Here is a 21,778-nt window from a genome sequence, read left to right as displayed (position 1 = left end):
GTATATCATGTGAGACTCAAGAAAGATGATTTGGGTACCTACAGAGTTAATGGCTTAAGAAATTATGGTTCCTCCCACCTACCCAGACTTGACAAATGAGGGCAGTGAAATCCTGAGCTATCTCAATGAAACAGTCTTCAATTTCTTTCTACCTTTTAGAAAAAGTTAGGTCATATCCATCAAAAAAAATATTCTGGGTCACCTGAAAGTATTTCCAGAGATTCACAGAGTTGGTATGCCATGGGGGATATGAATACTATAATAATCACACTCCTTAATATAACATCAACTCAGTCCTTCCAGAATTGTTTTACTACATTTTGAAAGATGCTGTAATCAGACACTGGGAGTTAAAGATAGGTCACATAGGAGGTTCCCTAGTTCTTAGCTCACATTTTCAGATGTTTCCAGTTTTAACAGACAGGATCTAGGTCATTAAGTGGAAGGGGTTTCTGTGAATTTAATGGGATACTTCCTGGGCATTTCTGTAGAGTTAGGGAAGAAGTACAAAATATCCTTCAAGCCAGTAATTTAAAATTCGTGCTTTTGCAGACCCTTAAGAAAATGTCTCATACCAAGATCATAATCAGAACCCCTAACAAAGTGGTTCAAAGTCACATGATAGAAAATTCTGTTACCTAACAAATATCTAATAGATTTTGATCTACTTTAGATTATTAAAGATGCTCCTCCATGAAATTCTTACTTTCTAAATTAAAACAAATATGATCAAGCTTTTTAAGAAACTCTTTTGCTGATACTGTCAGGTAACTGGATGAGAACACCTAGCTTTGCTCTCAGGCGTCACACTAGCAGGGCGTGCTGCTTTTGCTGTGAAAGGAACCGGGAATGTGCAGAGGCAGAAAAGCCCATCAGATTTCCATATTAGGTCTGTAGAGCAAGCCTTCAACGTAGACTATTTTTCTACACAATTTTGTAACATATCCTTTTTATACGTGCCATGCCTTGTGCTAACCATACCAATCCAAGGGTAACATCATCCTCACCTGAAAGGCAGCACAAGTGGCTCAGAGAAGTTATCTAATTTCACTTTGCCCAGGGTGCCTCACTCAGGTGAGGCAGAACTGTACCTTAACCACTGCTACTGCACAGAATGATTTGAGTACATTAAAATCGTCACTTGACAAAACTCTGAACACCCACAATTTATTTCCTATTATATTAATATTATTTCCTAAGATGGCATGTTCCTAAGTTTATCACCTAAATGTTAATTATTCTTTGTGCTGATGGAGTGGTAACCCTATCTCTTATTATTATCAGTACAATTTGAACACATAGGATGCTTTTCTTTTCCATGGCAATGAAAAATAAATAATGATTTACCTAGACTCATTCTAATGATCTGCCTGAAATCTCAGCCATGGGTTGTATGACACAAGATCTGAAGGAGCTATGATGCAAAGTGCAGTTTCCTTTCCTGCTGAGAAGCAAATGAGTTTGCCACAGCAGGTCTGACCCCAGACAGCCAGATTTGTAAAGTCACCACTTAACTCCCTGGGAGAAAAACCTTCTCCAGACAGCAGTGCGAGAGCCCAAGGTAGTCTGGAGCTGGGTGAGTCAGTGTCAATTCATTCAGCCATAGTGTTTGCCTGTGATCTTCCACAGCTAACTGGCACTTGAATTGCTAAGGACATTTCTAAACACTTTGCTCTTTAAGTATCAGATATGATTGATTACTACCAAACTTAAAACTGATACACAACCTTTTTTCATTTTTAAAGGAAGCCCTTAATTAAACCTTATTCAGTGACTCACTTCTCAAATATTTATGGAGTATGAACTATGTGCTAGGCAACTTGCTGGGGAGTGAGAGAGAATGGCAAACCAAAACAGACAGACGGGTGTCCCTGCTCTCATTGAAACTGAGTAGTCCCCTGAGGCTCTACATTTGCTCCTGCAGCAATAGGTAGTGCAAGTACCTCTGAGGTGTTTATTACTTTAAAAAAAAAAAAAATTTATTTATTTATTTGGCCACGTCAGGTCTTCCTTCGTTGAGGCACGCGGGCTCAGTAGCTGCGGCACTCAGACTCTCTAGTTGTGGCGCATGGGCTCCAGAGTGTACAGGGTCAGTAGTTGTGGCGTGTGGGCTTAGCTGCCCCGCGGCACGTGGGATCTTAGTTCCCTGACCAGGGATTGAACCCGCATCTCCTGCATTGGAAGGCGGATTCTTAGCCACTGGACCACCAGGGAAGTCCCATTGAGGTGTTCATTACTTTTGAGTTGCCATCTTGGAAACTTCAAAATGGAAATAAATGCCACTGTCTTAACAATACATGATTCAGTACATTGAATATTTCTGGTATTTCAGTTTTCTCTTTTTTTCTTGAGATTGCTATTTACATCACTTGATACTTAAAACACTTCAAGACTGTGTTTGTCTAAGAGTTGGAGAAAAATGATGAATCAGATGAAGACAAAAGAAGCAATGCTAGCACACTCTACATAAAGTGAAAACCTAAATCCAGACAAAAAGGATGTCAAATCAAGCATGGTCATGCTTTTGCTTTGACCTCACAGGTCCCACTTCTGACTTCCTTCAAGTGTCAGAAAACCTGGGTACTACATGTAACCCATGATGCTGACAAAGGCCTAATGGTCTACAGGGATTATGGGGATGTTTACACTGAGGGTCTTGTAATGTTGTGAACAACTGCAACCCAGTTCTGGAATCACCTTCGATGGCTCCTTCTCAGGGACCCCATGGGATAAGTTTCCCTGAATTTCACACCACATTGCTGGCATTGGTGCCCCCATTTCCTCCTCCCTAACTCTTATCCTGGTCCCTTACCTGCACCCCATGCCTCCCACCCTTCCAACTTGCCTGTGTAGAACTGCTTCTACACATCACACCTCTTTTAAGAGACTGATGTAATTGCTTCCCTCGCCTATGAAGGCAAATTCTCAAACCTGGCCCAGCTTTCCACAGCTGACCCGAGACTAGCTCTCCAGTTTTAACCCTCCTCTGTCATTTCTTTATGGCTGCCTTATAAATACTGTGCCACCATTAAAATGAATTAGGAAGCTTCACACAGACCATTATAAAACAATTGTTCAGATATATTAAGTGAGAAAAGCAAAGTGCAGTATCAAGCAGTGTGGACAGCATGCTGCAATTTGTGTTTAACAACAAAGGATGTGTCCACAGACATGCACATATATCACTTAGGTAAGTCAGAACATCTCTGGACAAACACACAAGACTGGAACTGGTGACCGTCCCTAGGGAGGTAAACGAGTAGGCAGGGTGTAAAGGTGGGAGATTCATTTTTTGCCACCTATACTTTCCCTTTCTGTAACTTTTAAATTTTACATTCTGTGCCTACATTTATTCAAACAAAACATACTTAAAAAATTATAACCTTGTGCTCAAGTTTAATGTTCCTCTTTCATGCCCCAAATATGCCTTGAACTTACCTGCAGTAACTTTCTGCTTTTTCTGCTTTTGTCCCCCTTACTCAGGTAACTCACTTCTATGTAACTAAATGCCACTTACTTTGTAAATACTTCCTTAAACATCGTGATATTTTCACAGCAAGCTATCTACCTTATTTACATATCTGTTACTTGTATGCACTTTACTTCCCTTATTATTTATAAGCTTCTGGAGGGCTGGCTTTTTTTTTGTGTGTGTGTGTGTGTTTAGGATTAAAGCTTCGTTCACAAAAAGCACTTCCCCAATAATTAAAGGCATAAACAACTCTCATAATTGCAAAATCATATATTATTCTTCAGGCTACAAGGCGCTTAAAGATTTCACAAGAAAGGGAAGAGTATCACAAGGACTGTTTTCAGGACAAATAAAGAGATCGTCGGGCTTCCCTGGTGGCGCAGTGGTTGAGAATCTGCCTGCCAATGCAGGGGACACGGGTTCGAGCCCTGGTCTGGGAAGATCCCACATGCCGTGGAGCAACTGGGCCCGTGAGCCACAGTTACTGAGCCTGCGCGTTTGGAGCCTGTGCTCCGCAGCAAGAGAGGCCATGATAGTGAAAGGCCCGCGCACCGCGATGAAGAGTGGCCCCCACTTGCCGCAACTGGAGAAAGCCATCGCACAGAAACGAAGACCCAACACAGCCAAAGATAAATAAATAAATAAATAATTAAAAAAAAAAAAAAAAAAAAAAAAAAAAAAGAGATCGTCATTCCAGTTTAAAAATCAGAAGCTAAATACTTCTTACATGTAATTTGTTTTATATCCAACTTCAAAACATCTGCCTCTTCATCATCCCTTCTACAGAGCTGGTCTCGGCTTCTCCAACATCCCTAATTAACAGGTTTGCTCTGCTCTGCTCTTTGCGTCTCAATGACTATTTCAAGCAGTTGTATAATCATCTCTCCTGTTCTGTCTTCCACCTTAAATTGTAAATACTCACCTTTCCTTTAAAATATTTACGGGTTATTTGACCTACTTTCTTTTTTTTTTGTTAACTTTTATTTTACACTATATTCTAAAAAATCTTTCCCTCTTTTCCAGATATAACTTCATGTGATCACAGCCATGAAAAAATACATCCTAGGAATTCATATTTCAGCCCAGAAGTTAGGACACTAAAAAAAAAACTTGAGGGCTTCCCTGGTGGCGCAGTGGTTAAGAATCTGTCTGCCAATGCAGGGGACATGGGTTCCAGCCGTGGTCGGGGAAGATTCCCACATGCCACGGAGCAACTAAGCCTGTGCGCCACAACTACTGAGCCTGCGCTCTAGAGCCCGCGAGTCACAACTACTGTGTGAGCCTGAGTGCCACAACTACTGAAACCTGCGTGCCTAGAGCCCGTGCTCTGCAACAAGAGAAGCCACCGCAATGAGAAGCCCGCGCACCGCAATGAAGAGTAGCCCCCGCTCGCCGCAACTAGAGAAAGCCCTCGTGCAGCAACGAAGACCCAACACAGCCAAAAAAATAAATGATAAAAAACAAAAAACAACTTGACTATTGTTTATTTGGTGTTGTTCAATAGCTTTCACATTTTTTAAAAAGAAGCACAGTATCAACACTGGAAGCTAAAGCAGACATTAAATGCTTAATATACAAAACACCCAGACAGATACAAATAAGTTGCAGTCACTCAGCAACCTCCTGACATAATGCTTTTGTAAAGCAGCTTTCTTGTCTCACAACATTAAGCAAATCATTTAGCAATCTTTTTTAGCTGTCATAGACACAAAGCTAGCATCTATTTACATCAATGGTTCAAAACAGTGTACGTTTGTTCTAGCAGAACAATAGTAGTAAGGTATCTTTTAACCTCAGAAAAATAAAATATTTCCACAGCTAGCTGAATATAAAATAAAATGCTACAAGACAATTTAGTTATTAAAGGTTTTTTTTTTTTTAAAAAGATAATCTTACTTACATCAAGAGAGCCTTCATTTATAACAATCATTCCCATGTTCTTCCTCAAAAGTTTGCAGGAGTGTCCTATGTCCAAACAGAGTAAATTGATTAATATAATTAATTTCTCTAGAGAGAAGAGGTGAAGACGTTAAAATGATAATACTACAAAATTCTAAATTTTATTATTTACCTATTTTATTTGATAAAATTAAAATTTTATCTATTTTAATAGAAGTGATGGCAGTCAGCTGTTCTCTAGGTTTGCAGGAAGTTTAAAAAAGAAATGCTCTTGCTTGCTGTTAAGAGGGTAAGATACAAGGACATTACCTGGAGTGTTAAGGCTGTCTTGGTAAACAAATATGGAAAGAGATTATAGTAAGGATTCTCAACGTCCTGAAAACTGATAAATGTTATGGAATATCCTTCACGATGACCAACACAAAGAGCAGAAGATGGGCCAGTGGTTGTTTTGGGAGAAGGGTTCAGGAGGGTTGTCTGGCTCTCTCTTGGACCACTGATCCCATCACAATCTTCCTGCCCTTGGATTGCATCACATCCTCTACTCTCCTGCCCTCTCTTGCTTTGCTATACTTGCCGCAGGGCAAAATTACCTGCTGATTAAACCAACTCGGCCCACTCTGCACCTGTCTGCCTACAGCTGAACGTGGCTGGAGAAAAACAGGCAACCTTGTCGGCGGGCCTCACATTTAACACAATACCATCTACACTCACTCCCTGTGTGATCTCATTCCTTCCCAAGGTTTTAAATACCATCTAAATGTTGACCATTCTAGAACTCATAAATCCCATTCAGACCTCTTTCCTGAACTCTAGACTCTCACATGTCAGTGCCTACTTAATAGCAGACATTTAGGTGTAAAATAGGCATCTCAAACTGAACATATCCAAAAACCAGGCTCTTAACCTCCCCCCAGAAAACCCGTTTCTCCTTTAGTCTTCCTCATTTGATTAATGGCAACTTCATCCTTCAGTTGCTAAGGCTAAAAGACCTTGAAGTTACCCCTGATTCCTTTCTTTCTTCCATACCCTACATCTAATCTATCAATCAATCCTGTTGGCTCTACCTTCAAAATCCATCCAGAACCCAACCATTTCTCACCACCTCTACTGTTATCACCTGGGTCCAAGCCACCACCATATCTCATCTGAATTAATTCAATAGCCTCTGGCCTTCCTGCTTCAACACTTGCTTTCCTTTGAGTCTACTCTGTCTAGCAGCCAGATGGATATATATATATAGTTTGTTTTTTTTTTTTAACAGGAAAGTCAGATCAAGTGTTTCCTCTGCTCAGTTCTGTACCATCCAATGGTTTCCCATCTCACTCAGTGTAAAAGCCAAGTCTGGACAACGGTCTGGGAGGCCCATCTAACATGGGCTCTGCTACACTGCTGACCTCTTCTCCTCCTCTCACACTTTGCATTTCTGTTCTTTCTCTAGAACAGAAGACAGCTCTCCCGAATCATCCAAGGGACATCTTTTCCTCTCTTAGGTCGTTCCTGAGATGTCGCCTTCTCAATAGTTCTTCTTGACTTCCTGATTTAAAACTGAATCCCTCTGTGCAATGCCCTATTCTCCCTTCCTTGTTTTATTTTTCTTTAGAGCAATTATTGCCATCGAATATACTATGTGTCTTTCTCATTTACTTTATTGTCTGTTTCCTTGACTAGGATTTGAGCTCTGAGGGCAGAGACTCTGATACGTTTTGTTCCCTGTTCTTAACTGATGCCTGGCACCATAGGCACCATCATCATTTGCTGAATGAATGAATCTTACCTTCCCTTTTCTAGGAACAATTATGGCCTAAGATTCTAAAAGTTAAATGTTGCCAGAAACCACCACCATCCTCTCCTTTCCAGAGGAACTTTCATAATGGCTACATATCTGGAACCATCTTGAGGATTGCTTATTTTGCCCACATATTACTCTTTACCACCATGCATTTTTCCTCTATCTGTAGTCATGTTGCTTTATCATATCTGTGTGTTCCAGGTCTCCTGATTCTAAAGAATTCTGTATTCTCATACATCTTCTTTCCATTTTGTCCCTAACACCAGTGATAATTTTTATAATCAAAATTAACAACTTGTTTGGCCTGTAGGTTTAAACTTCTACTGGCTAGGTTTCTTTTAAAAATTAATTTTCCTCTATTAACAACATCAATTTACTATAAATTTATAGTATTTATACTATTTAACATAAATACTATATTTATAAATACAGTATTTACCACAGAATACTGTCATTACTCACACTTCTAAAAGGAGTATTAGTTATATGTTTTTAGATACATGATACTTGATGACTTTCTAAAAATGTGGTTTCATCTTGTGAATACCGCTGAAATGCCTTCTTTAGTTTTGGGAGAGTTTTGCACGTAATTCGTATCATCAATATCATCCAGAGGTTACTGTCAGGGTTCACAGTGTTCAGGCAACAAACTATTACTGAATTTGAGGAAAAAAGCAATATTTTTCTTGCATATTATTGGTACTATAGGCCTCTAACAGCGAATATTACCTTTCTCCTCTGTTACAGACTGAATTGTGTCCCCACCTCCCCATTCATATGTTGAAGCCCTAACTGCCACTGTGAATGCATTTGGAGATAGGGTCTTTAAGGAGCTACTTACAGTTAACTAAGGTCATAAGGGTGATCCCTAATCCAACAGGACTAGTGTCCTTATAAGAAGAGGAAGAAACACCAGATGCTCTGTGAGAATCCACAGAGGAAAGGCCAGGTGAGGACACAGAGAGAAGGCGGCCATCTGCAAGCCAGGAGGAGAGGTCTCAGGAGAAACTGACTTGCTGACATCTTGATTTGGACTTCCAGCCTCCAGGACTGTGAGAAGATAACCTTCTGTTGCTTACGTCATCTAACCTGCGGTATTCTGTTACGGCAGCCTGAGCTGCCTAATACAACCTCTTTCTGCAAAATTGGAATTAACTGTAGGATGAATGAAAACTGGCAAGAACCTTACTTCCTATCTCAGAAATAACCTTTGGTCACAGAAACAAGTGTCGGTATACAAGCCTGCCATAATCCCCACCTCCAGATTTTGGCAGACAACTGCAGAATGGTTACCTACATGTGTCAATTATGGATGGGAGGTGGGGCTAGGCAGGGACACAAAGGTGAGAGAGGGCGTTACATAGTTGCAAGAGCTGAAGTTTGGCTGTATATACAATCGTTGCACATTTAAAGGGGCACTGCGGCCATAAGTAAATAGACAAGCCCAATGATATTAACAAATATGGAAATCTCAAAATACCAAGTCTTTCAAATCTTGAAATATCTCAAATCTATCTTCTAAAATATATCAAAACATGTTAAAAAGCACCATAACTTAAAGTTTAAACTAGGTGAATTACCAATGTTAATGGCAGTTTCCTGCTTGTCTCCTGTAAGGATCCAGATTTTGATGTCTGCTTTCATTAGAGTTTCTATGGTTTCAGGCACTTGATCTTGTAATTTATCCTCGATGGCTGTGGCTCCAAGTAGCTGAAGATTCTGGAGAAAGAGAGTGGCAACATTTTTAAGATTAAAAAAAAAACAGTTTAGATTCTTTAAGAATGAAAAATTGAAGTGTATATATGTTTTAAAATCAGAGACTAAATGATAATTCATGAATTTGTTGTAAATTCCAAATACCCCGTTGAGTTTTCTCTGTCAAGGATCCCTAACTTTCATCCAGTACTTTTGGCAGGAGACTTAGGCTTCCTGAAGCTACCTGTCTTACCTTACTCCTCCCTAAGGTAAGGAACTGATTCTAAAAACACACACACAAAATGTAGAAGGGGGGAATCAAAAACAGTTAAAAAGGAGCAGGCAGTTATTAAGAAAAAATAAAAACAAAAACTATGGAAGATCACCACAGTGAAGAAGTAATCTAACTGACCTGTTTGAAAAAGAGTAAAGTTACAGGCTGACACTATTAAATTGTAATTTGATGCAGCGTCAGGAAATGTAGACACAAAATATAATGAGAAAGGATGAAGAAAGGAGCAATAAACAAAGTGATAGCATTAGTCTCTGAAAGAAAGAACAGGCTGAGTGTTTTTCACATGGTTCCATGTTTGCATAGTGGAAGGTCAGAGTCCAGTAAAGATCTCTTGCTCCTTAGATGGTATCTTTCATACAAGACTGAACACAACCAAAACACTCTGGGAAAGCTGTTCTCATCTCTGACAAAGAAGAAGAATGGTTTCTTCTCTCATCTTCCTAAATGAAGGGAAAGGTGAGAACAATCTCCTGGCTGTTAGGGAAACCTGGCCTGCCAAATGGAAACAGATAATGGTGTTCTCGGTCCTAAATACATAGGAGTGGGCAATGATGGACTAAGATTTAAATCTTTCTTTCCATCATGTGACCAGGCATTGTCACTAGTCGGGTACCCTTCCCAACGGTGTTCTGCAAGCCACAACCAACTGATTCTCAGTCTTACCCATTTTCCGCATAACCTAACCTCCAGAATGAACTACTTCAGCATTTATTTTTCTTCTCAACTATGTTCTCCCTCCTTGCCTTCATTTTTTTATTTACAGTATCAGACAAGGACAGACTAGATATAAGGGAAATTACTGCAAAGGATAGTGTCTGGGTTGATAATAACAAAGAAAGCATTCCATTTTCTATTTTTTCCTTTAACATTAAGTCCTATTTACTTTTCATCACAATTCAAGTCTAAAAATAGCCCCAAGTCTTGGTAGGCATGGAAAATAAAGTTAAATATATATACAAACACATAAGAGTGAGTGTGTGTAGTTGATGAGTATATTGCTTAGGAATGTTTTTGGCTATAAATAATAGAAAAAAATCTGACTGAAAGTGGCTTAAATAAAGACTCCTATTTCTAACATCTTTAGTACTGAAGTGGGTAGCTGTGGGTATAAGATCGTTGGCTTGACCATATTTCCACGCATTCTCCAGATCTCTCTCAATGTCTCAAGGTGGCTGTCACAGCTATAATTATAACAGCCACACTGAAGACAAGGAAAAGGTGGTAAAACCAACTGTATCCACCTCTTATTTGAAAAGCAAAAGGGTTTCTCAAAGTCCTCAGTGTATTTCCAAATACAGCAACTGGTCCGATGGTGCTACATGGCCATCCTAACTGTTAGTATTTAGCTTTTCCAGCCTCAGTGGAGGGGCAAGGCAGAAGGGCAGTAGGAATAGGTGTTAAATTAGCCGGCCTGCAGTCTCTGCCACAGGGCTTAAATATAGATGGGCGAGCCTATGCATCAGTGTTAGTATATACACGCATGCATGAGTTTACGGGCGTAGGTATGTGTACAGACACACACACATCCACCACGGCCCTGCCTGGTGAAACGTCGCTCATCCTGGAAGTCCAAAAGAAGTTTTCCTTTACTTCTTAAAACCAGTTTTCCCCTCTGCTGTGCTCTGATAGAACTTGGCTCATCTTTACATACTTAATTTATCATATTAAGATTACCTGTTTAAACGTATGACTCTGGTAGTTTTGTTCAAAATTAGGGATCATGCCTCCCAGCTCCTTGTTTCTGCACAAATGAGGAGACAGGAGCCCAGAGGGGGGCAATGATTTGTCACAGTGACATAACTTGATAGATTACGGAAGGGCAGGGCTTGAACCAAGATCCTCGGTATTGCCCATCGCGTTCTTGTCCCTTTGTGTCTACGATGGTGCCCAAGACAGTGGTCAACTCCCAGTCTCTGCCCCATAAATGCTGGCTGAAGTAAATTAAGTAGGCATCAGTCTGTGAGGGGCTAGTGTTGACTTCTTTAAGTTCTTTTCTACTTAAGTAATATCAGGTAGAGGAACAAATGCAGCTCCTGCTCTGGTTGTAGGCTGATGTCCTTATTTGGCATGGGGGAGTGAAGGGCCCTTAACTTGGGCATATTCCTCATAAGAATGCTGGCCTGAGCACTAAGTGCTGACTCAAAGAAGACCCTGTGAGCCCAGACGTATCACATCAGATTCCGAGGAGATGCTGAAGAAGAGCTCTGGGGAGTCTTTGGTCCCTGGCTACCTGTAAGAAGTGCAATTTTAAGTTGAAAAAGGAAAAGTAGGGACCAGGTTCTGTTCACCTTTATACTGTATCTCCAGAACACTGATAGTCAGCATTTGGTATATTTGCAGAGCGAGTGAATGACGAAACAAACAAAGAAAAAACAAAAACAAAAAAAAACCCCAATCCAAATGTTCTAAAGTATTGTTGCAATCTAGACTATTTTCTCTTCAATATATTCCAAATAACTTATGCAGCTATTAGATTCACTTGATGCATGACTTCCTAGTATATAATATATAAGACAGGAAGGCAAATTTCCTTCTTTAAAAAGATAGCATTATTTTATTATATTTAATGGGAAGCAGATTTGAAATCTATCAAAACCTGATGAATAATCATCATCAAGAAGTTCAAGAATGAAAAGGAAGACCAGTTCAGCATCAACTATGCCAGCATCAACTATGCCAGCATCATAACTGCTGTATTTCAACATTGAGACAATGATTCCATCAGTTCTTTCAGCTACTTTTAGGAAATCAGTAGCTAAATCATTCTGGCCCACATGCCAGGGAAGATCAGGATATAGTTGTGTTCAAATGTTAGATATTCCACAGAAAGCATGATAAGATTTTAAAAGATCATGAGGATAGTTCAGTAATATAAGTTCTCAAAAATTTTAAACCAAAAAAGTATTTTTTTTGTAGTATGTTTCACAAAACCCTGGGGTAACTAGATAATGTGAGAGCCAAGATGTGAATACACTAATTAGAAATATATAAACAAGTTTATTTGCCTATTTTCTAGTTCTACTTTAGGGGGATATATGAGCTCAGGAAGTACGTGGGTATACACTACTCTGCACAAACCTAATAAAAATAAAATGACTGCACGGGGGAGATGGCACTGAAAGCATATTTGAAAGAAGGAAAGCAGCTGGTTTTGCACAGGTAAAAAGGAAACATTTTCCAAACCAGGCAAAGATAATATAAAGTACCAAAAAGGTAGGGCCAGCAATGAATATGCTGACAAATGTTACAAGTAGGTTAAACTTGGAGAGTGTTGGTGGCTATGATAACAGGAATTTCTAATGAAACATTTCTGAATATTTAGCAAAATTGCAGTGGGTCTACTTTGATGCCTATGAAAGAAAAACTACATTTGAAAGCCTGTTAATTTTCCCTTTATCCTAAGAGATCCTCAGGTACAGCAATTACTAATTTTAGTGGAAGGCTCTGCAGGCTCCTTTCCTTTGGCCCTGGTGTCATTTATTGTGAGATTAGATCTTGAGTGATAGGCTGTCCAGCCTCTGGAAATGAATATCTTTAGCTACACAATGATCATTAGGAAAAAAGATTTGAACTTTGCGTGCTTTTCCTGATCATAACACAAGAGTGTTTAGGCCATAATCAATTTCATCCCAAACATGTATTACCTTACACAGATGGCCACTAATGGTCACTATGGGAATTACATATTCAGCAAGTGTTGAAACGTGATAAAATTCCCATGGCATTTATGGAATTAAAAAAAAAAAAACCTCCAAAGACTAATTTTACTTTCAAAATGTCACCGTGCCAAAAGTTATAAAGGTTTCAGTTGATGCCTCTTTGATATAATATAGATTTAGTTATCACTGAAAAATCATGAAATAATATTTATTTACCTAGAAAAGTCATCAATAATCTTATTTTCTCTTTTAGATGTTCATAATGTAATGCTTTTAAAAAGGGATATAAGTATAAAATTTCTACCCTAGTGAAGATACAAACGTCATGTAGAGCATTTAAAAACTACGGTAAAATGTATTATGACAGATTTGGAAATTGTGTTTTTTCCCCAATACATTTATATTACATGTATTGGGAAATAACGGAACCTTAAAATGACCTATTTCCATATAAGCAAATATTGTGCCAGGGCTTAGATTATTTCGTATTTTTTAAAAGTTTATGATATGTTCCTAAATGAGAAAAAGCATAGTTATCAAACTCATATCAACTTGGGCTTCAGACGATAACATGGACTATCAGGCAGAAGTTTCTTTGAAGACAAATAAAAGGAATAATACTGGTAAATAAAGTTTTATCACTGGAGTAAATATGAATAAATAGTAGTAACATTTGGGAACCTTTCTTACAACATAAAATAAGATTGTGACTAGGCAGATGAAGAAACATTTCCTTAGCACAGAAATACCAGATACTGCTACGTGCTTTACACTGATTCATTCAGTTAATAGCTTCGGGGAGGTTGAATAAATTATGTAAGGTCAAACTGGGGTACAGCTGAGCTAGGATGGTAGAAACAAGACACCAAGAATCAATACACACCCCAAGGCAGCGAATGGGAAGTAAAACTGAGATTAAATGAAAGTTAGAATTTTATGTAAATCATCAGGTTTTTAAACATTTGTCTCTGTTGTTCAGTTTTCGGTAATACTCTGTTTCCGTGAATGGGTTTCAGCCTCAGTCCTGAGGCGTTCCTGCCAGAGGTACCTGTTTCCTGTTTCCACCTGCAGGCCCCAGACTCACATTTTGGGACTGGTTCCCTTCCACACACACACGTGTGCCTGCATTCATTCCCTCACACACACACCGAGCAGGTAGTTCTGGGCAAGATGGTGGGACACAACCACAGTCCCTTCCTTCCTCGAATTTGTACTTCAGAATCCATTCTTTGGATCCTCCCTTCCTTGTTTTCTGACTGTACCCCCTTGACTTGCGTTGGTATCTGTTTCTCCTAGACCCTGCTGCCTGTCTGTCATCAAGCCCCAAGTAATTAGCCACGGGAGCAGAAATGGAGAGCAGCGGTCTTCAGATTTACCTGAGGGGCTTATTACACACAGATCAGTGGGCCCTACCCCCAGAATTTCTCACTGAGTAGGTCTGAGATGAGGCCTGGAAATGTGCATTGGTGACAATGCTGCTGGTTTGAGGACCTAATTGCTTGTCTCCAGCAAGGTTGACAAACTTTTTCTGTAAAGAGACAGATGGTAAATATTTTAGGGTTTGAGGGTCGTACATTCTGTGCTGCAACGACTCAGTGCTGTCACTGTAGTGTGAAAATGGCCAAAGACAACTTGTAAACAAATGGCTGGAGCTGTGTTCCAATAAAACTTTATTTACAAAAATAGGCAGTGGGTGAATGTGGTTCTTGTGCTGGAGTTTGCAGACCCTTGATGCATAATACTGGTGAGCAGCGCATCTCTGCACCGGCCTCCATCCTGACTGATTGCTCTTGATACTTTCTGGGTCAGCTCTGACCCTTCTTTCTTAGCCTGGCCTTAGGTCCTCTGGTCCCAGTTCTCTCTCCTCTCCTTGCAATCCCAAACTATAGACAGAGCCTCTCAACTGTAATATACGATTACCATCAGAGAAAAACAGTACTCTCCCTAAATAATCACATTACTATATGCTATATACTATCTTAGAAGTAAACACAAAATTTTCCGTGAGTACAAAAGATAAAAACAGGAAATAAGTATTTTCTTAGTTTGGGTGGCTCAAAAAAACCATCCAACACGAGTTAACACTTGACCTAAAATCCTAAACGAAGAATTAAGAATTAGCCAAGCACTTGGGAGAGGTGGGGAGGGATGTGGGAAGAAATCCCAAACAGAAGAAATCACATGTTGCAAAGACAGAGGTATGCAAATGCACATTGTGTTTGAGAAGCTGCCGTATAGTCAATATGGAATCGGTGAAGCGAGGTGTGTGGTGATTTAAGTAATGCTAATTTAATAGGGTTGTTCTGAGGATGAAATTGGATCAGTCATCTCAAACTCTGAGTAGTAAGTTAGGAAAACGATAAGCCTGGAAAAACCGGCAGGGAATGGAAATCAAAGGGGCTATTTTTTATGTTTGGGATTCCAAAGGCAAAGGACATCTGGGGAAGAATTGTAGAAGGGGAGGGACAGGATCAGATTTACCCTCAGAGAGTTCACCGGTGGCCAACTGGGGATGGATGGGGAAGAATGGAGGCTGCCAGACCAGTTGGGAGACTGTGGCAGTCGTCATGCTCTTTAGCTTTAAGGTATGGTAGCTCTGGAATACAGAGGCCCTGGTGGCCATGGGATTCTCAGAACCATTCTACAACGCTGGCTCTCAAAGCTCACCGGCTTCTCTCTGGTCTGCATTCCACTGGGCATCATTCACTCTTGTGCTTCTCTTCTCAACATCTCTTTGCACACAACAAAGGGGTTTTATTTATTAACAGAAGAGACTCTCATACCTCTGTCCTTTCAGTTGAAGCTGAGCTAGAGTACACTAAGACTAACGGCGTTAAATCATTGGCATGGCTCATTAGCCTGCTTCTGGAGAAATCAGGCAACCAAGGCCAAGAAGGAGGTTTTAACTTGGTGCTTTTTGAACCACAGAAATCATATTTGAATTCTCACGGAGCCAAGGGCTTGCCAAATAAGGTCAGAATTCACACACCCAGCTGAAAAGAATCAGGATTTGAGAGGCGATTGGGTGTAGCCTGCAAAAACAACACATCCATCTTATCTGAGTGAGAAGAGAGCAAAACCCAGTGTGGCAAGTCTACCTCGAAGCGTTCATAATAAGGGATCGATCAGCCAGAAAGGAGAAGCGTGAGATTAGAGATCTAAGGGAACATTAAGTACTTTCACTAAGAAGACTCTAAAGATGAGTTGAGGGAAAATCATGAAAAACATATTCCCACCTTCATTTTTAAGGAGGATAGAGTACATTACATTACACAGAGTGCACACAGCCTGCCTCATTTCCTACGCAGACGGGTCCTGAATACCATGCCTCCCAACCTCAGGGGCTGATCTCATGATGACTCAACTACACACGAGGTTACATTTTACTTTTCAAGTCACCAACATTTTACATACATTCTTGCTTTCTTTTAAACCATGCTGGCAGAATAACATACGGATTAGGAACATGAGATTTGGAATTAAGACAGAACTGGGATTTGAATCCCTGCTCTGCCAACTACTGGATATGCGTCCTTCAGCAAATAACTTAAGAATTTCTACATCAGCAAGATAAGGCTAATAATATGGCTGTACTAGAGTTGTTTTGAGGATGAAAATAGATTGTTTATCTTAACCTTTTTTTTTTTTTTGAGTACAGGTAGGAAAAGATGTTGAGTACTTACCTAAGACCTAGGTATGTCTATATCTTTTGTATAACCGATTTGCTTTGTTAATGTTAATAAATTATATACATTGCAAAATGCAACAATAAATTGTAAAAAAAAGATGAGTAAAACATAAATAGAAACAGAAGTTATAACATTTTCTTGCTTACCCCAGTGGTTCATTTTGTGTACCCCACGTTAGAGGCCCCTGGAACTAAATAATCAAGTTAAGGAGCAGAGGACTTGAGGCTTAGTAAAGGCTCAAAAACTGGCAGGTCTTCTTAGTAGATAAGCTGACAGACTGCAAATGTTCTTAAGCAAACAGTAAAACAGGAAACTACTGGAATTTGAAACCACAAAATCACCAGTACATCATGTAAATTTTCATCTAGTATGTTTCAGTTTTTAGTACAAATGAAAGTGATATGGGCAGCTACTAAGAATAGAAACGGGTAGTTTTATCTGAAAAAGTATTCAGTTCGAATACAGAAATTACTGTGAATTTGGCAGTCATAAATGTTCAGGAAAAGTTCTGCTTTTCATTAAGTTTTCTATTTCTCTAGGAATCCTCTACACCACTCCCCACCATATGTTGGGAAGGGTGCTGGACTGCTGTTAGTTACCCCGAGTGTAATGGTCGATCTGTATTATGCCACATCAAGGCAGTCTTTTAAAAAATCCCAGAAATGTCAACCACATTTTGGGGAGGAACCAAGGAAATAATGTAAAAAAAAAGATCACTAACTACCTCACTGTCCTGTCTCAGGTGCCTATCGCGGAGCCCAGGGTGCTAAGCCCTGTCTGCAATGACATTTTCCAGTGTTCAAGTTTACTGCCTATCTCCCTGCACTGACATGAAGACAGGGATTTTTCCATCCTTCCCCCCTCCTGTGCCCCCAGAGCCCACAACAGAGCCTGACAAGTGCTGAGGCATTTGTTGTTGAATCTCTGCGACCAAGTGCGTCCCACATTCATATGTTAAATAACTAGGAAGACAGGTTTTTAAAAAAATGACTGAGTCTAAATTTCTAACGAATGCATTCTTTAAAATCCTTAGCTACCTTTTCTAACACATCCCTAAAGTAATCCTTAGTGACAACGCATTTGAAACCAACACCCTCAACGTGCAGAAAGCATGAACTATGTGGGTAACAGAAGGCAGGCTTTCATTAAGCAAGCACTTACTAAGTAAATTTAGCCTTTGAATTAATTAATTGGCTCATTCATTTATTCATAAAATACTTATTCAGTGATTAATACAGGCCAGACAGGCAGTCTTGGAGACACAGAGATGAATTCGATAAAAATGATCCTTGCTCTCATGAAGCTTCAAGATAGTGGAAGATATAAACTGTGAATTATAAAATTTGTGCATATAAGACACAACACAGCTATCTGATTCAAAGGGGCGCTAAATGCTGCCAAAATTGTAGCTTTTTGATTACTCTTAAGCTCAAAAATGATCCTCTCTGACCCATAATTAATCTAAAAAACGTTAACAGATAAAAGTATGGGGTGAGTTTTGATTTTTCAAAAAGCATATTTTGTAATTTATGCCTCATAATAAGAGAAGAAGAACAATTTTATCACCAGGGAAATACTAGACAAGTATTATATCTCACTGTTTTCTGTAATGCTCAAGATAAATAATTTGCTTTCCTAAACATCAGAAGCGATTAGAAGGTAATTTATGCAATTGCATTTCCCTATTGAAGTAAATAAATATAAAAAATTTTCAAAAACTCTATTTACCACGAAGGAATACCTTCATATTTCAACCCATGGTTTAATTATAAAATATTCCCCAATAAGTAAGATCAAAGCCCTCTGTACCACTAATTTTCAAAGGAATCCAGCAGCATACTATGAGTATGAGGCAAATAAATTTGTGTCTTAGAAATAAATATAAAGTAGCAGATCAAAGAGGAAGGTGAGAAATTACAGAGAAACCACTGCTAGTGAAGTATAAGACTTGATAATTATTCTGTTATTTATTTGCAATTTTTTCCCGACCAAATAACAAATAAATTCTTAATTTAAAAAATAATATTTAAAAACATAGACCAACACTATAAGTAGTTTCATAATCTAAATTACAAGTCCAAATACATTGTCTTTCAAAAGAAATAGGCTAAAAGAAGGTAAAACAGGTCAAGTGTGTTGTCTGAAAGAATGAGACAACTGTAAATTCTTTCAAGTGGTGATGAACAGAGACGAAAAGGTGTTTTCTGTCCACAAAACCCAAGTGATGCTACAATTCTCCTCAAACTGGGTCAAGACACCTCAAGTATCTGATGTGATTCTCATAATCCCTTTGGAATTTTAACTATGTGAGCCTTCTTGTTCCTGAATGTTTTGGGTTTCCTAATAATAACTGTCACTTTCCTGACCTTTATTTAGTAAAAGAAAAAAAAGATGTTTCAGGAACATCCTGAAACAACTCAAAGCATTAGAGAAATGATTTCTTTTTAATCCTGAAAAGTCTACCATCTGAATGCAAGTGTTGGAGCCCAAACTGTACAAGTGTGTAGCAGAGATGTTGATGATATTTTATAGATGGATGTAAAAGTCCTAAATCCTCTAAAAATGACTGTCACTAGGGAAAACCCTATCCAGAGAACTTTTTCAAACCTTCCACATCCTCTCTCCTTTACTGTGCCCTGGAGGTGAAGGGGGGCATTCTGGTGCTCAGATGAGCTGGGTAGAAAAGTAACAAAAGCATTGCACCAAGGGACACATGGCATTATCTTCTTGGATGTTCTTGGCTTATTTGGATACATTTTTTTGGAATTATGCTAGGAGTTATAGCCCCCAAGGGAATAAGGCTTTTAACTAAATTTTGAAAACTGAATTACTTGTTTGAACAAACACTGGAGGGATAAGACAGACAGCAGGGCTTAAAAGTACAACCTTAATCATATTATAACATTTCCACTTATTTTGTAACATATTAAAAATACATTCCTGATTTCAGGAAAAGCTCTACAAATCTTCCACATTTTAAGTGCCTTTAATGTAATGCTACCGTTAATGTGTCAGTGGCATTTTGCATCATTAATTCAAATATGGCCAGAAACATCTTGTGTATGACCACAGGAGGTTCTGATCTTTTGTTGAAAAGTGAGGGAAAATATCTATAGAAATTTTGAGAAGCACATCTCCTAAAAATTTCACACACAGACGGAATATTATCTGGTTTCCAAACTGTGCTCTGTGGAGCCCCAGAGTCCTGAAAAGCCACTCGTGGACCATAATGAGGGCAAGGTAGGGTCTGAAGAGAGAGACAGTTAGGGGCTTCTCCCCACCTCTCCACTTGTTAACCAGAGCAGCTCTGCTTTTGTGTGTTACATATACACTGAAAATATATAAATATATTCAGGCAATATTTAGTTTGGAAAATGGGTTCCGCTCTTAGAAAAAAAGAGAGATTTGAAAACCACTCTCACAGTTTAAAAGTCATTATCTTACAAGTCCAATATTATGGTCTATATAAAAAATAGATCCCAACCATATGAAAAACAGATTACAATAAATAAGTCTCATTTAAAGTAGCCAAGGAAGAAGCCAAAATGGATGTGCCTAGGACTATGACGGCTAAATTTAAGTTAGTGACACACCGGCAGAACCTGTGCTGACACACTGAAACCCGCCTCACGACGATGTGTGATAACAGTCCCCCACAACTCCCCCTGAATACCAATCCCAGTTGATTTTAACAAAGAATGGAAGCTCAGACCAAGGGAGACCTGCTATCACCCCACAGTCCCCAAATGATCAGGGGGGAAAATCATTTTTCAGAAAAGCAGCTTTTAGTTGCAGGGACCCCTCTGTGTCATTGTGCCTATTCTTTTTCTTCTGAAAAGACCTCTGCTCTCCTTTAACTGGTAAAATAATCTTTTGAGGCTCATTTCAAAAGTTACCACCTCTCTGAAAACTTGCTATGGTCCAAGTTTGTGGGTCACTCCTCTGGATTTCCTGGTGGAACTGGTTCAGACCATGACACTCAGAGGGCCACACTGAGTGTTCCTTATTTGGTTGTGCATCCCTGATACCTAGCATCTATTAACCGCTTAATGAAAGTTACTTAAGTTAATTACTGAAAGAAACGATGGTTTCAGGGGATATAGAAAATCAGTCCTTATATGGAACAAGCTGGCTGACCACAGGAACCAATCTCTTCACCTTTCTGATTTTTCAATAAAAGAGAGCATGGTTTATCATGAAGTAAAGAGGAATTAGCTATACATTCTCTTTTTCATTTATTTTAGGTAAGAGACAGTCATAAGGGAGGCTTCTGTATCTGTAAACTAAAAATATATAAATACATGTAATAGAGTTCCCCAGGCAACTTAAATTTCAACGTGACTCGCGATCGCCATCTGCTGGAAGAAAGGTTGAACATCTGTTTTAGTTAAAAGAGCGAAGTCAAAATTTAATGACAGATATTAAACACACACACACACACACACACACAAACTGTTAAACCTATAAAATCGAATCTATAAATTCTAGGACATTCACAGTAAAAATATTAGGCACATTAAACATTGAACTCCAGAATCTGCTACAGTGCACTTCAAGTAGAAACAAAATTTAATGATTAGAATCCACTTTAAATATTTTTATTGTCAGTTATTATATATTAATTCTACCATTGCCACAGGGGAAAAGGCTACCTTATATTCAGGCTGTGTAGGAAAGGAGACAGGAGAAAAAGAATCATTTCCAAACAGTTTTTTTTTTTTTTTTAACTTCTCAAAAGAGTAAGAAAAGCCGAAGATTAAGAATCAATACCATTAGTACTTTAAGACAATATGGGACTTTGGTTTGAGATATTGAAAGAGATTATGGTCATGGTCTCATAAATAAAAAAATATTTTATTTCACTAATATTTCAAAGACATAATCATATATAAGGATATTAGAAAAGAAAGGGAGAGAGAAATTCAATAAGTTGATTAATAACAAGTCTCCTGCTGTGTGTGCACATCTAAAATTGGTGGCGGTGGTGGGATTTATTGAGTTGGAGGGTTCCATACATGCTATCAGAAGTCTTCTGAGAAATAAGGAAGATACAAAATAGGTTCAAATATAAGGGAGGGATGAGACACAAACTAGCTTCTAAAGTGATCTCAATCCAGACAGGGGAACAGTATCTAGAGTCACAAGTGGCAACTGCACACCAGAGAAAACCACCTCCAGCTGTAACATGCCACTGCCGGTATTACACAGAGTGGGGGGCATGCGGGGAGAGGAAGGAGGGAAGGGTCCAGGGAGACATCCATGGTGTTGGCTACCATC

General features: G+C 39.1%; 1 protein-coding gene across 4 annotated transcripts in view; it reads right to left on the bottom strand.

Moving 5' to 3' along the window:
* Positions 1 to 21,778, bottom strand: part of ATP8A1 (ATPase phospholipid transporting 8A1) — a 239,586-nt gene that overhangs the window by 93,569 nt on the left and 124,239 nt on the right. For all 4 annotated transcript variants that reach the window (XM_059923073.1, XM_059923074.1, XM_059923072.1 and 1 more), the window contains 2 exons: positions 8,744 to 8,882; positions 5,373 to 5,437 (listed from right to left, as the gene is read on the bottom strand). In XM_059923073.1, coding sequence (XP_059779056.1) covers positions 5,373 to 5,437; positions 8,744 to 8,882 — 204 coding nt within the window. The remainder of the gene's footprint in view (positions 1 to 5,372; positions 5,438 to 8,743; positions 8,883 to 21,778) is intronic.

This window comes from Balaenoptera ricei, chromosome 5 (assembly GCF_028023285.1).
Source record: "Balaenoptera ricei isolate mBalRic1 chromosome 5, mBalRic1.hap2, whole genome shotgun sequence".
Taxonomy (NCBI): Eukaryota; Metazoa; Chordata; class Mammalia; order Artiodactyla; family Balaenopteridae; genus Balaenoptera; species Balaenoptera ricei.
The sequence above is the reverse complement of the archived record's forward strand: the minus strand, read 5'-3'. Positions and strand labels throughout refer to the sequence as shown.